Source organism: Struthio camelus, chromosome 19, assembly GCF_040807025.1.
Source record: "Struthio camelus isolate bStrCam1 chromosome 19, bStrCam1.hap1, whole genome shotgun sequence".
Taxonomy (NCBI): domain Eukaryota; kingdom Metazoa; phylum Chordata; class Aves; order Struthioniformes; family Struthionidae; genus Struthio; species Struthio camelus.
Window position 1 is genome coordinate 359,624 of NC_090960.1, and position 13,427 is coordinate 373,050.

The following is a 13,427-nucleotide window of genomic DNA, read 5'->3' on the forward strand; positions in this document are numbered from 1 at the left end:
GGGGCTGGGCTAGAGCTGGCTCTCAGTCAAACTGACTCCCTGCACCTGTGTGGAGCTTCTGGGGTGGCCCCAGTTCCTCATACTGGGGCCAGCACAGTGAGAGCTGGTCTGTAGGTGGGGAGTAGGCAATGTATACTTGTGTTCTGCTTTAAGAATAGGAAAAAAAGCAACTACTAAAGAGGTAAGTGAGGAACTTTTTTCTAAGTTGTGTTTTTCATTTTTCCCATTCTGAAACTACAGTGGAAATTTTATTCAGGTTTTTTTTAAAGTTAAAATTAAGAGATTTTTTTTTTGAGTAGAGACCAAGTTTGGGAGAAGTGCATACCAAAAATGACTATCTGGGAAAGCTTTGATCTAATGAGGAACAAGGGTTTGATCCCACATATTGAAATCTGTATTCCAAAGCAGAGCTAAGAACATCAAAGCAATTATTTGTGGGCAATTGCATTTATTTCTGGCATTCAAAGGGACACCCACTTGTTCCTATATAAGCAAAACAGAGACAGGGAGGAGTGCAAGGAGATGGAGTGAGAACTATTTCTCAAAATCTTCAGTGGCCTGCTCTCACTAATGCCCAAAGCACAGCAGGGCCTTTCACAGCAGGTAAATATATTACTGCTCCCGATCAAATGGAGCAGAGTGAGTCAGCTTCTGTTGCGGCCTCTGGTCTAAATCCTTCCTAAGTGACTGTGCTGCTTCCAGGCTTGTGCAGCATCTTGGGGCCACAGGCTCTGCAGGACTGAGCTCCCATTTCTGCAGCGTGGCCGGGTCAGAGCCCACTTCTGCAAGCAGCCCCTGCAACATGCCGCGGCCGCAGGGAGAACAGCGGTGCTCAAGTGACCTGAGCGTTTGTGGAGGAACAGCAGAATGATAACCCAGAGCTGATGGAGCTGGCCTTTTCAATGTAACTAACACCAGTGCTGGGGAGCTGCGGGGGGCAGGACTCGTTCCATTCCAGCACTATTAATATAATGCCTATTTATATGTCTAGGTTCCTGCAAACGCCAGAGCAGAGAGCTACAGCTGCAGAGCTAAAATGGAATAAATGTCAGCCTTCAGGGAGAAACTGCCCCTTTTAGCCACCACATGGTAGAGGAGACAGTGAAAGGATAAAGAAAGGGGTGATTTTTCAGACCTCAGCAAGCGGAGCGAGCCGGTCACGGCGTCCTGAGAATGCAGCCGGCAGGCAGAGCCCGTCAGTAACCTCCCTGCAGCAGGCGAGCCTGTGCTGAGAGGCTGTCAGAAACGCACGTTCAGCGTCACACGCAGCACCTAGTGATACTGGCAGAGACGAGCGTGGATTAAAGCTGCTGCTCTACCCATCCGGTATCAGGTGTGACTCAGGACAAAGAAGCAGAAGCCTGAAAGGAAGTTTTCAGGGTTGCAAGCACATCATCTGCTGGCCTGGAAAGATGATGGAGAGCGCAGGAGGACCATATCTGAACACGGCCGTGATGACATCCCCGGTGGGAATAGCTCGTTTACTGCAGATGACATTTGGATGCACCACGTTCAGCCTGGTAGCCCACCAAGGGGGATTCAGTGCAGCCTATGGCACTTTCTGCATGTTTGTCTGGACCTTCTGTTTTGCCATCACTGTCTTTATCATAACCTGCGAATTCACGCACCTGCATAGCTGCCTGCGCATTTCCTGGGGAAACTTCACTGCTGCTTTCGCCATGCTGGCCACGCTCATGTCCGTCACGGCGGCGGTGATCTACCCGCTCTATTTTGTCCAGCTCAGTTGTTATCCTATTGGCTGTGAGGTGAGGGATTTTCGCATAGCAGCCAGCGTCTTTGCAGGCCTCCTGTTTGTTGCATATGCTGTGGAGGTGTTCTTAACCAGGGCAAAGCCAGGACAAGTCACCAGCTACATGGCCACAGTCTCTGGCCTCCTGAAAATTGTGCAGGCCTTTGTGGCTTGCATCATCTTTGGGGCGCTGGTGAACGACAGCCAGTACAGCAAGTACGTGGCGACGCAGTGGTGCGTGGCTGTCTTCAGCTTTTGCTTTGTGATGACGGTGGTGGTGGTCGCCTTCAGCGTTACAGGTAAGACAGCCACGCTGTGGTTTCCTTTTGAGCGGTCTGTGGTGGTTTACACCTTTGTGGCCGTCCTGCTGTACGTGAGCGCGGCGGTCATCTGGCCAGTGTTCTGCTTTGACAGCAAGTATGGCTCCCCGCAGCGCCCCGCGCTCTGCGCCAAGGGCAGGTGCCCCTGGGACAGCCAGCTGGTGATTGCCGTCTTCACCTATGTGAACCTGCTGCTCTACGTTGTGGACCTGGCCTACTCTCAGCGCATCCGCTTTGTCTCCCACCTGTGAACTCAGGTCTGCTGCCGCAAAGCCACCCGAGCTCCATGAACTAAAGTGGTTAGGGACACAGCAAGAGCAGGGCTGCAGTGAAGGGGGGATGCTGACCAGGCACGCAAGTAAGGAACGTGAACCAAACTTCAAGGTTAAGACTGGACCAGCAAATGAACAACCTGTAGTGTGGGGAGGCTGCAGATAATCCTGGAAAAACAACCCACCTCCCCGATCATTCAACATCTGCTTCAGCCACCTGGTGCCAAGCAAAGAAATTATGCAGTTCAAAGTGTGCAAAATGGCCTTTCATCTCCAGAAGGCAGACGTGCTTGCTGCAGCAGTGGGTCTGCAGGATACTGGATCACTGAGCCAAATATTAAGCAAAGACATGAAGGATTTTGAAACTGTTACCAACACTGAACTACAATCAAGTGATTACCCAGGAAGTGGGAAAACTAAAAGCTGTATCAAGGAACACCAGTTCCAGGGATGAAAAATGATCCTTCAACAGTTTGGGTTAGTTTGTACTATGTGGTGAGACATGAAATGCTTGCAAGTGTTGGAAATCATAGTCAGGATGTTTCTGAGAAGAACATCATAGCTGTAATATTATTTTGAAGATTAACAGTCCTTCCCCTTCCTCTCCTCCTCCTTTGTTGCTTAGTACAGAGAAACAATATCCTCAAGCATGTACCTTGGTGGGAAGTATGGGATATTCCTGTTCAGCAAACATTGAGTCATTACAGAAATTAAATTATATGAAACCGGAGTTGTACTGCCAAGAAACAGGCCACAGAATGGAACCAAACTGCAAAATAATCACGTGTCATTTGAAATCCTCACTCAAGCAGGACCTGAAGGTAGCTTGGCATGTGCTCTTTCTCGATTCCTACACCACTGTTTCTTTATACTGATGTCAAGTTGTTTTTTTTTTTTTTTTTTTTTTTAAGTTTAAAGTGAAAATGAGTTCTGGTGGGGAGAAGGGAAGGGGATGCAAAATGAATTGATCTCACAGCTCTGCATAAAAGACCAAACTTGCCGGGGGAAAAAAAAAAACTTGCATATCACGGTAACCAATTGAGAGCACTGCCTCAGACCAGATCAGGTTCTAGTATTCCCGAACTTTTTGCGTCAGCAACCAGCTGCATTTCTCTGACCCATCCCTGACAAAACACCCACTTTGAAGTCCTACATAGCATGGCTCAGATTTCAAGCTTAATAGGAAAAACTGTTCTTCATTTCTGATCCAGCAAGAAACCAAAGCAGTCTGAGTACTTGTGCAGAAAGCATGCCGACTGGATAGGTTTAATTAAACTCTAGAATTAGCTGAAGCAAGTCAGAAGCAAGATTTATTTTTTAACCAATTTAAAATTAGGCTGAATGGCAGACTTGCATACTGCAACTCCAGAGATTTGTATACTTTCATCTTGTCCCCCACGCAGCTTTTATTTCAGTAGCCATAGCCCTTCTGCTTTCTGCCAGAAAGCACAGCTCCATTTATTTTTCATTTTATGAAGCCTGAATGTAGCCCTAAAAAAAAAAAAGTGTATAGCCAAGACCTCGGACTACTGTTCTTTGTAGCAGAGTCACTTAGGAAAAAGGAAGGAAATGTATCTCTCATCATGGTTTCCTGTGGGCTTTGAAAAGCAGAGGAAAAATGTATGTTGGATACTTCTGCTACTCTCTGGGTTAGAAGCAGCCTTTAGAGATGGGCCTTATTAGCCCATGAGACAGGGAAGAATCAGTATCTATGTGAAAGGGAATGCACAAAACACCCTTCCAGGAGATTTCTCTCTTCCACAAGTTCCTATTAAGGGCAGGAAGTTCAGAAGATAACGGTCCAACAAGAAGCTGGCCAGCTTGTTCCAGGACAAGACCAAGATTATTTGGTGTAGGTATACAACTCTCTAGTACCTTGTTTTATTTCTCACACCCTAAGCCCAAAAATATTAAGGGACTGTATAAATAAGAAATTCTAGGTTTGGAAGATAAATTCATTTGTATTAGAGTAGGCATTGCACAAATAGAGTCGTCGCACACCTAAGAAATTTTGAATGTTTATGATTTATCCTTTTTTAAACCTGTCAACCTGGATAAATTAAGCTGTGTAACACTTGGAAATTATTTATTTTTTTGTTAAGTGCTGAAAATAAAGCAGGTGACTGTGAATGGTCATGGTTTGTGTTATAAAATTCAAATCTGAGAGAAAGGAATATTGCTTTAAGAAAGCAGCTTTCTGGGGACTTCACAGTGGCTATAAAGGGGTTGATGGAGACCAGGGAGAGGGATGTCAGTGACAGGTGCCCAGTGGGCAGGGGCTGCTCGTCACCAGAGATGACACTGCCAAATCTTATGTGCAGTAAAGCCAGTTGGAAAGCTCCTCAGCTGGTTAACACTCTCTTTAGCTGTGTATTTCCTTGCTTTTTGCTGTGATGATTTTGCACAAAACAGGACTAATTAGCAGGAACATGACAAAATCTGCACCTGTTGATGCAAATTATATAATACTAGGGACACAAAGAAAGACCCAACAAAACAGGTAACTGGGAGACAATTATAGTAAAATTCAGTGCCTTAACAAGGAAATAAAAATTAACATGAAAATCATGATACCGCTGACTGCAGGAGCGGAAAGAAAAATCATTGCCAAGAACAGTGTGTTCAGATTTAGCTTTCTCATCTGCCAGCCAAAGACCGAGCAAAAAATGTTAGCATGGTCAAAACGGCAAAAGATTGTGTGGACAACAATCCACTCTTTTGGAAAAAAAAAAAAAAATCTAAACCTCATGCTTGAGTGGTTAAAACATTCTCTAACCATTGGAAACTATGAGATTACCCAATCTAGGGCAGAGAACATCCGATATCTGCTTAATATGATTTTAAGAACCAATCCTGTTATGAGCCAGTGAATTTAAAAAGCCTTTTATTTACAGAGCTCCTCTTTCACCTTAATTAACAAAACATTATCAAGTAACTTTTCTGCCATAAAACAGGCTTCCTGAAACAGGAATCATTCTCAACTTCTTTGATACGCTAATGTCAGAATGTACCTAAATTCACTTAAACTTGTGGGTCTGTATTTGCAGTCAGCCTATGAAGGTCCTACTGGATCCCAACCAGAAATACAAAAAAAAATTTTTTTTTGGAAGCCTGGGATTCAGTATCCCACAAAGACAATGTTTTGGAACATTCATCCTTGGGAGAAAGATGGGAGATTTATTTCTGTCAATAAAGGAGCGAGAAAAAAGCCAAAGAAGGAAAAAAAGCAGCGTGGTAAGACTACATTAAGGAGGAAAAAACACTGTCTGGTTACATATTTCAAAGTGTTTTGGTCTCCTTACAGTCCATTACTGTGGAGCTTTCCTTTGAGTCAATCCGCGACAATAGGGAGCATTTCTTCGAAGCCTGCATCATGGCTCCTGCCACAGATGGGACTGAACACATCTTCACCCTGAGAGCCCCAACACGCAAGTTCCTACATTTACATTTCTCCTTTATGGTAGCTGGGACACTTGCTGCAAGTATCTGTTAATCCTCATAATGTAACTTTTCTGTTTACTGGATTATAAAATTTCCAACCTGCTGCAAGCATAGGAAAATCTCTTCATTCAGGAATCTACAGGTAATTCCAAGAAAGTGAGAAAACCATCATTCCAGAATCAAAGACTGCATGAGTCATTCTCCAGCAAAACAAGAATCTGTATGGGCAGGAAAACAGAGGTTTAGGTCTGCCTCCTTCTCAGAGAGGCAAAACCAGTTCATCAACCTGTTTCCTGGCCACCCACCTCCAACAGTATGGCTGGGCAAAGAGACAGGGAAGGAGAAAAGGGCAGCGGTAACAGGATAAAAGGAACGCTAAAAAGTAAACAAAAAAGAAAAAAACAAATGAGGATTAAGAGGGTCATTCTCACACCTGCTGTGCCCATTAAATCCTCACTCCTGTGTGAAAGATTCAAGTAATTCCTGAAATATACCCCATGCATTCCTCCTGGAGAAAAAACTCAGCAGTAGTGAAATTCCAGAGCCAAATCAGACAAAGGGAGGTAGAAACATCTGTGGAATGTCTGGAATCGGCAGCTGGAAAAGGCCCCTCTGGAATCCATTCTTCCCAGCAGGGAGCCCGGGTCGGCCAGGAGGCGCAAGGACAGACCCTCCCGCTTTGCTCTGGCAGCCCCAGACCCGCCTCACCGCCGGTCCCAGGTCCGAGGCGTCGCGCTGGCCGCGCTCACGCTGCCGGCGGGACGGGCGCCGGGGACAGCAGCGCTGACGCCGCGGACTTCTTTCCCTGCGCAAAACGCCAACTGCACTGACAGAAAACAGCCTCACGGCCCGGGAAGCAGGAACCCTCGGGCACCTGCCGCGTCCCTCGCTCCTTCCCTCGGCCGGGTGCGCCCCGCGGCGCAGCGAGCCCCGCGAGCAACCGCAGGAGGCGGCACGGGAGCCCGCGGCCGCCGAGGGCCCGGCGCGGCCCGTGGGCCCGGCGCGGCCCGGCCCCCGCGGCCTCCTGCCAGGGCGGCGCCGGAGGCGGCGGCGCGTTGCGCCTCGGGCGGGAGGCCCCGCCGAGCAGGCGCTTCGCGTTGCGCCGCCGACGGGAAGTTAACACCGGTCGCTGCGTGTTCGCGGGGCCGGGCCCGCAGCGGCGAGCGCCCCCCCGCCCCGGGGTCCCCGGCGCCCCCGGGGTCCCCGGCGCCGGGCCCGGCCGCCCACCCGCGGCGGCGCCGAACCTTCCAGAACGGAGCGCGCCGGACTACAGCTCCCGGCAGGCACCGCGGCGCCGCGCCGCCAGGCGCGCGGGGCAAGAGCGCCGCCTACTGGAGCGAGGGTTGCCTAGACACGAGCGGGCCGCCGCAGGGCTGACCCCCGGCAGCCTCCGTAGGCAGCGAATGATGCAACACCAAACACAAGTTGCCCCAATGGGTGGCGAGGGCTGAAGTGGGGGCCCCGCCCCTCTCTTCTGAGTGGCGGAGCTCCCGGCGCGGTCCCGCCCTGCCGCCCGCCGATTGGCCGGGCGCCGGCAGCCCGCCCCGCTGCCACGCGTCGCCGCCGCCGCCGCCTGCTCGGTGCGCGGCCACGTGGGCGGCGGCGCGGCTGCAGGTGGCTTGTGGGGGACCGGACCGGACCGGACCGGACCGGACCGGACCGGACCGGACCGGACCCGTGGGCGCCATGAGCGTGGGGTTCATCGGGGCCGGGCAGCTCGCCTTCGCCCTGGCCCGGGGCTTCACGGCGGCAGGTGGGTGCGGGGCGGCCGGGCGTGGGGCACTGGGGTGGCCGGGCACAGGGAAGTGGGGCGGTGGGTGCAGGGCAGTGGGGCGGCGTGGCGTGGGGCAGCCGGGTGTGGGGCAGTGGGGTGGCTGGGTGCAGGGCAGCTGGGCGGCGGGTGTGGGGCAGTGGGGTGGCGTGGCGTGGGGCAGCCGGGCGTGGGGCAGTGGGGTGGCTGGGTGCAGGGCAGCTGGGCGGCGGGTGTGGGGCAGTGGGGTGGCATGGCGTGGGGCAGCCAGGTGTGGGGCAGTGGGGTGGCTGGGTGCAGGGCAGCTGGGCGGCGGGTGCGGGGCAGTGGGGTGGCTGGGTGAGGGGTTGACCCAGACTGCCATCCACAGGGATCCTGGCTGCACACAAGATCACCGCGAGCTCCCCAGACACTGAACTGCCCACTGTGAGCGGGCTGCGGGTGAGTGCGGGCTGCGGGTGGGCCCCCTGGGCTGGAGCACCACGGAGGCCAGGGCGGCACCACTCCCGTTTCTCTCCAACCCTTGCAGAAAATAGGTGTGAACTTCACGGTGAGCAACAAGGACACGGTGAAGAACAGCGACGTCCTCTTCCTGGCCGTGAAGCCCCCCATCATCCCCTTCATCCTGGACGAGGTCGGCCCCGACATCGAGGCCCGCCACATTGTGGTGTCCTGCGCAGCTGGCGTCACCATTAGCTCCATTGAGAAGGTGAGGTGCGACATGGGCCACCACGAGCTGCTGTGGGCCTGTGCGCTGCCACTCACAATGGGGCCTGCATCCTTGCAGAGGTTGCCATAACAGACACCAGGTACTGGGGAGGCATCCCCTGCAGGGCAGTACCACACTGGATCTGGCCTTGCACCCGTCCCACTCCTCCATCCCCCAGGAGTTGACGCAATGTCTGTTTCTGGGGTCGTTACTTGTGTTTCCCAGCAAGACTAAATCTATGCTGCAGCCAGCTGACTTCCTTGGGCCACCTTTCCCTGTCCTCATCACAATAAGCTAAAATAGTCTTTTTACCAATTCTTTTACTATGTGAAATGCTGTAGGATCTTCCCTCTCTCAACAGAGGTGGGTCATCTCACCTGAATTCCTGTAGACTTTGTGCTAAGTGTCTGCGGGAGCCGTATGTGGAGAGTTGTGAGTCAGGTGGGAGCTAGGTGTTGCAGGTATCGCTCCCAGTAGCAGCTCTGCCCAGCTCTCCGTTTGGTGGTGCTCCTGCAGGCGTCACGTTTAAAATTTGTCCGCTTTGGCTCAAAGTTGGGAAGCTGGGGTAGAGGAGTCTCCCTGTTCCCTCTGCTTGCATTGCCCTTGTCCCTTGGGAGTTCCTTCCTAAGCAGTCTGTTTGGTATGCCAAATATGTGTTAAAGCTCTTTTTTTTGTCTCTTCCTCCTTTCTTTCTATCTCCAATTATTTTCTACCCTAAGAAACTCTCTACCTTCTGCCCCACACCAAAAGTGATCAGGTGCATGACCAACACCCCTGTGATTGTCCGGGAAGGTGCTACAGTCTATGCCACTGGGACTCATGCAGATGTGGAGGATGGGAAGCTCTTGGAACAACTGATGGCCAGTGTAGGCTTCTGCACTGAAGTGGAAGAGGATCTGATAGATGCTGTAACGGGGCTCAGTGGCAGCGGCCCTGCATATGTATGTGCTGCTTCCTCAACTTACGACAATCATGGGGAGAGAAGTGGGCTTTGCATGCAGTGAAAGTCTGTGCAACTTCAGCTTGTGATTTTTTGTTTTTTCTAGTCACTTACATTTGCAACGGGACACATAATCCAGGCACCCAGTTTATAACAGCTTGGGTCAACAATGAGAGTCCGTTAACAGTCACTTGAGGCTGAAGTCCATAGCCAGTGTGCAGCGTCCACGTGTCCGTGTTGCAAAACCTGGGCCTGTTGTTAGTATGACCCAGAAACTCAATTTCTCTCGTTCCCCCCAGCTCAGCTGGAACAGGTGGGAGGGAAGCCTGGCATGGCACCCCTGCAGTAAAGGGGAGCAGTCTCACCTGAGAACTGGGTTGACTGGAGGGTGACTTTTTTTCAAGTTCTCCTAAGCAATAGGAGTTATACTGTGCTCCTAGAGCCTTGGCGTCTCTCTTTCCTAAGAACATTAGCCCTGGAGCAGAGACTAACTTTCAGCCATTTTTCTCTCTCTGTGATCTCAGGCGTTCACTGCCCTGGATGCTCTGGCAGATGGAGGAGTGAAAATGGGACTTCCTCGCAGGCTGGCTGTTCGGCTTGGAGCCCAGGCCTTGCTGGTCAGTAGCTCCTCTTCCAAACCACACTGAATCTGTGCCTGTGCCTGTTCAGTGCAGAGTGTTCTGTACGTAATTGTTTAAAATTATCTCAGTCCTTGTACTAAATCCACTTAAAAAATGTGTTTCATTGGAATGGACACAAGTCCCTGGTGAGGGAATGTAGGCAGTGTTCACAGATACCTGCTGGTGCTGATGGCGTTGTGGGAGCCTGGGCCAGGAGAACCATGACTTCCCTGCAGGCTTTTTCAGCTCGGAAGAGCTGGCAGCCTGCTAATGGCTGTGAGGCAGGAGACCGGTTTTGCCCACTGTGAGTATTTAGGTGTTGCTCTATGCAGTGGAGAACAGGAGTATTTGGCAGTAAGTTTCCTCAGTCAGAGCTTTTGGCAGCTGTTTTCTCTTCCTCACTACAGGGTGCTGCCAAAATGCTGTTGGAGTCTGAGCAGCATCCGGGTCAGCTGAAGGACAATGTCTGCTCACCTGGGGGAGCCACCATCCACGCCCTGCACTTTCTGGAGAGTGGCGGCTTTCGCTCACTCCTCATCAATGCCGTGGAAGCTTCATGCATCCGGACAAGGTGGGCACCAAGGAAGTCCTGAGGAGGCTACAAAACTTGTAGCTTCCTGAGGAGGCTACAAACCCACCTCGTGGGTCTCTCCCTTTTGCTGTATCTAACTCTCTCTTTCTCCCCGCTGCTTCACAGGGAGCTGCAGCATTTGGCAGACCAGGAGAAGATCTCTCCAGCAGCCATAAAGAAGACTTTGTTAGATAAGGTCAAGCTGGAATCTCCTTCTCTGTCTGTGGCATCTGCCAGCAAAGTCAGTCTGTTCACCAGTAAGAGCCCCAGCAGTAAGAAGAACTGACCAGGCTACCGTAATCTGGCTGTGCTGATAGTCAGTCTCCTATATGTCCTTTCTTCTTTGTTTAAGGAAAAACCTCTCGCTGTGGATGTTGGTGTTCCCCATACCTGGCTCTCAGCTTGCAGCAGCTGTGGGGCAGCATGAGGCTGTAGGAGAGGATCTATCTATCTATCAATCACCTCTAGCGGGATTGGTGAAAACTGCCCCTAGCGTTGCTGTTCTCTGTTGGGCAGGGGTGTGATAGCATCACCAGAGCTTTATCAAGGGCATCATTTGGCCAGAGGCCCTGGATACCCCCAGAGCTCAGGCAGTGTTTATTGTGTCCCATGCAGATGTGGTTTCTACTGGTATTTCTAAGAGGTTTCAGAATGCCTTTTGGTCTCAGTGGTTTGAACCAGGCTGGATCCCTCTTGCCTCAGCATGTGCTGTCAGAGCTTGTCTTCTGTCACTGTCTATATTAGCTAGAACAGATACTACTGCAGAAATGCAGTGCTCTGCGCTCCATTAGAGGCTAGGCTCTAATGTACCTCTCAAAAGGGATCAAAGTGCCTCTGCCCTGTTTCCCATCTGCCTTGATTTGACAGCCCAATGATGTGAACCCCTGGCCTTCAAGCACCCCAAGTGCTTGAACCGCACCGCATCTCTCTTCACTGGCTACTCCTTCTCCCTGCTGCACGTAGTTTGGGAACAATGACCTACTCTCACTGTCCTTCCTTTGCTGCCTAGCCTTCTTGGGTGTTTGGGCAGGTGGAGGGGTAGCACGTGCTCCCTCTTCCCTCTGTTTCTGGCACCTGTGAACTCCTCACAAGCAGAATCTGCTCCCATACACCCATGGGTATGCTTCAGTGGTCGCTGTGCTTCCTGATGCTCTCCTTGCTGCCCCAGGAGAAGTGCAGAGCGGAGGTCAGGGATACCCTCCCCCAGAGAAAGCCCTCTACTGCGCTGCTCCCTTAGGCTCAAGTGGGCTTTGTCTGGTTGGGTTTGGTACCCAGGTGCTGGGTTACCGCGTGGCAGCAGAACTCTCCTCGACTCCTTTCCTTGAATTGGGCCGTGTCGTCTTCTTGGGTTGTGGTGTTGGCACTCGCTGCCAGGGGCTACTGTGCTTCAGCTCCTGCAGTTTAGATATGCTGCAGTGGGCTGGTTCTCCCTTCCAGACAATAGTGCCCTGGGCTGGGATGATGAATTCTGGCACAGCAGCCCTCAGTATCCCTTTGTGTTGGCACAGTTAGGTTTCTTTGGCATTTTCTAGCCCATTTCTGATTATTATTTTTTCTTCCTGTTCTTTTGACGACATCACGCTGCTAATGGCTAAAAGAGGAAACACCTAGAAACTAGTTGGGGATGCTTCATGCAGTTGCATTCCTAGTCCTTTAGTATACAAGACTGAAGGGAAACACGGAATCCTCTGGTCTGGCTTGTGGCTCAAATGTTGTTCTTTCTCACATAGCTTATCTTGCATGAGATCCAGGAAGAGAATGGTTCAGTCCTTGCCTGACACAAAAGAGGTTAAGGGAGTACTCGTGAGTGCCTAGTGCCTGTGCAGCAACAAGGAGCTGTTTGGTGAAGCGTGTCCAGATGACTGTACCCTTGCAGAGGAGGAAAACCCTTGATGTTCCCGTCTGGAGAATTTCTCTCCACCGTAACTCAAATGTGTGAGCAAGAAACAGCAGAGAAAAATGGGGTCTGGAAGCAGTGTTTTCTGGTGCCCATTGAACTCCAGGACTTCTGAGGGGAGAAATCTGGCCAGGCTTGGGGTAGCAGCAGGCTGAGAGGGAAGCCCTGCTTGACCCTTCTCAGCAACTGGGGGGATTACAGCCCATCATGTAGAAAGATGGTTAATCAGGCACGGTCTTGGGAGCCATCTCAAGAACAGCAGCAAATACAAGGTTTCATCTGCTGCTTTATGTGACTTTTTTATAGTAAATACCCTTGGGTGGCTTCCTTGCCTCTACTCTTCTCTCAGACCCTGAGTGCTATCCTGAGCCAGAAAACAGTACAAAGCATTCAAACTGCCCCTATCGCTTTTAGCTGGCTGCAGTGGAAGCAGCAGACTAGAGGGGATGGAGGGGGTTTGGGTGGATAAATGTCATACTATATTCTACCTTGGGATACACTGGGGTAGTGCTGGTAAAAGGAAGACATTTAAGCTGGGCTTATTTTCTCTCCTGAGGAATCCTGGGTATCTTGGTGATACAGGAAAAGCATTTAGGTAACAGTGCAGAGGCTGCCAAAGGTGCTAATAATAGAAAAGCTTCTTCAGTGTTAGGCTTTCGGCTGGTAGCAGGGTATGACCCTTTAGGCCTTGGAGATGGTGACTCCTCTTCCCTCTTTATATAATAAACTGCTTCTCTGACTGAGGCCTGTGGCTAGTCCCAGCTCTTTGGACTGGGTGGGTCTCTTGGTTGTGGCTGGTGCCAGCAGATCCTCGCTGTTCCCAGGGAGTGTGCTTGGGCTGTGCTGCTCTCCTGTCTTCGAGGCTCGTTTGGCCGTGGGACTGGGAAGGTATCAGTTTCTCCTTGTCATTTACAGTTCCTGAGCAACAACATAAGGGTTATTTTAGGGCCCTATGCTACCAGTATTCAGAGGTTTAAAGAAAATTGAAGGAAAAAAGCCTTCTGGCTGAAATCAGGCTGAGGATTTTTGAGTGTTAATTTCTGTCATACCGTCCTGAAACTGTAGGCTTCCTAGCAGTTCTGCTACTGCAGACAAGAGTCCATGGGAAGCAAGTTGGTGCCACATGTTCCTCTCCTTCCCTGCTCAAAAGCTGTGAA

At 51.1% G+C, this 13,427-nt stretch overlaps 2 protein-coding genes across 2 annotated transcripts; both read left to right on the plus strand.

Annotated features, from left to right (window-relative positions):
• Positions 1-774: 774 nt before the first annotated feature.
• Positions 775-4,478, plus strand: MYADML2 (myeloid associated differentiation marker like 2). The gene is made up of 2 exons (XM_009668780.2): positions 775-904; positions 992-4,478. Exon 2 carries the CDS (start codon positions 1,413-1,415, stop codon positions 2,319-2,321), a length of 909 nt encoding a protein of 302 aa, XP_009667075.1. The 5' UTR covers positions 775-904; positions 992-1,412; the 3' UTR covers positions 2,322-4,478.
• Positions 4,479-7,272: 2,794 nt separating this feature from the next.
• On the plus strand, positions 7,273-13,014 carry PYCR1 (pyrroline-5-carboxylate reductase 1). The gene is made up of 7 exons (XM_068914105.1): positions 7,273-7,536; positions 7,904-7,974; positions 8,063-8,242; positions 8,962-9,183; positions 9,707-9,799; positions 10,210-10,373; positions 10,500-13,014. The coding sequence occupies exons 1-7, from the start codon at positions 7,470-7,472 to the stop codon at positions 10,657-10,659; spliced, it is 957 nt and encodes a 318-aa protein (XP_068770206.1). The 5' UTR covers positions 7,273-7,469; the 3' UTR covers positions 10,660-13,014.
• The last annotated feature ends 413 nt before the right edge of the window (positions 13,015-13,427 follow it).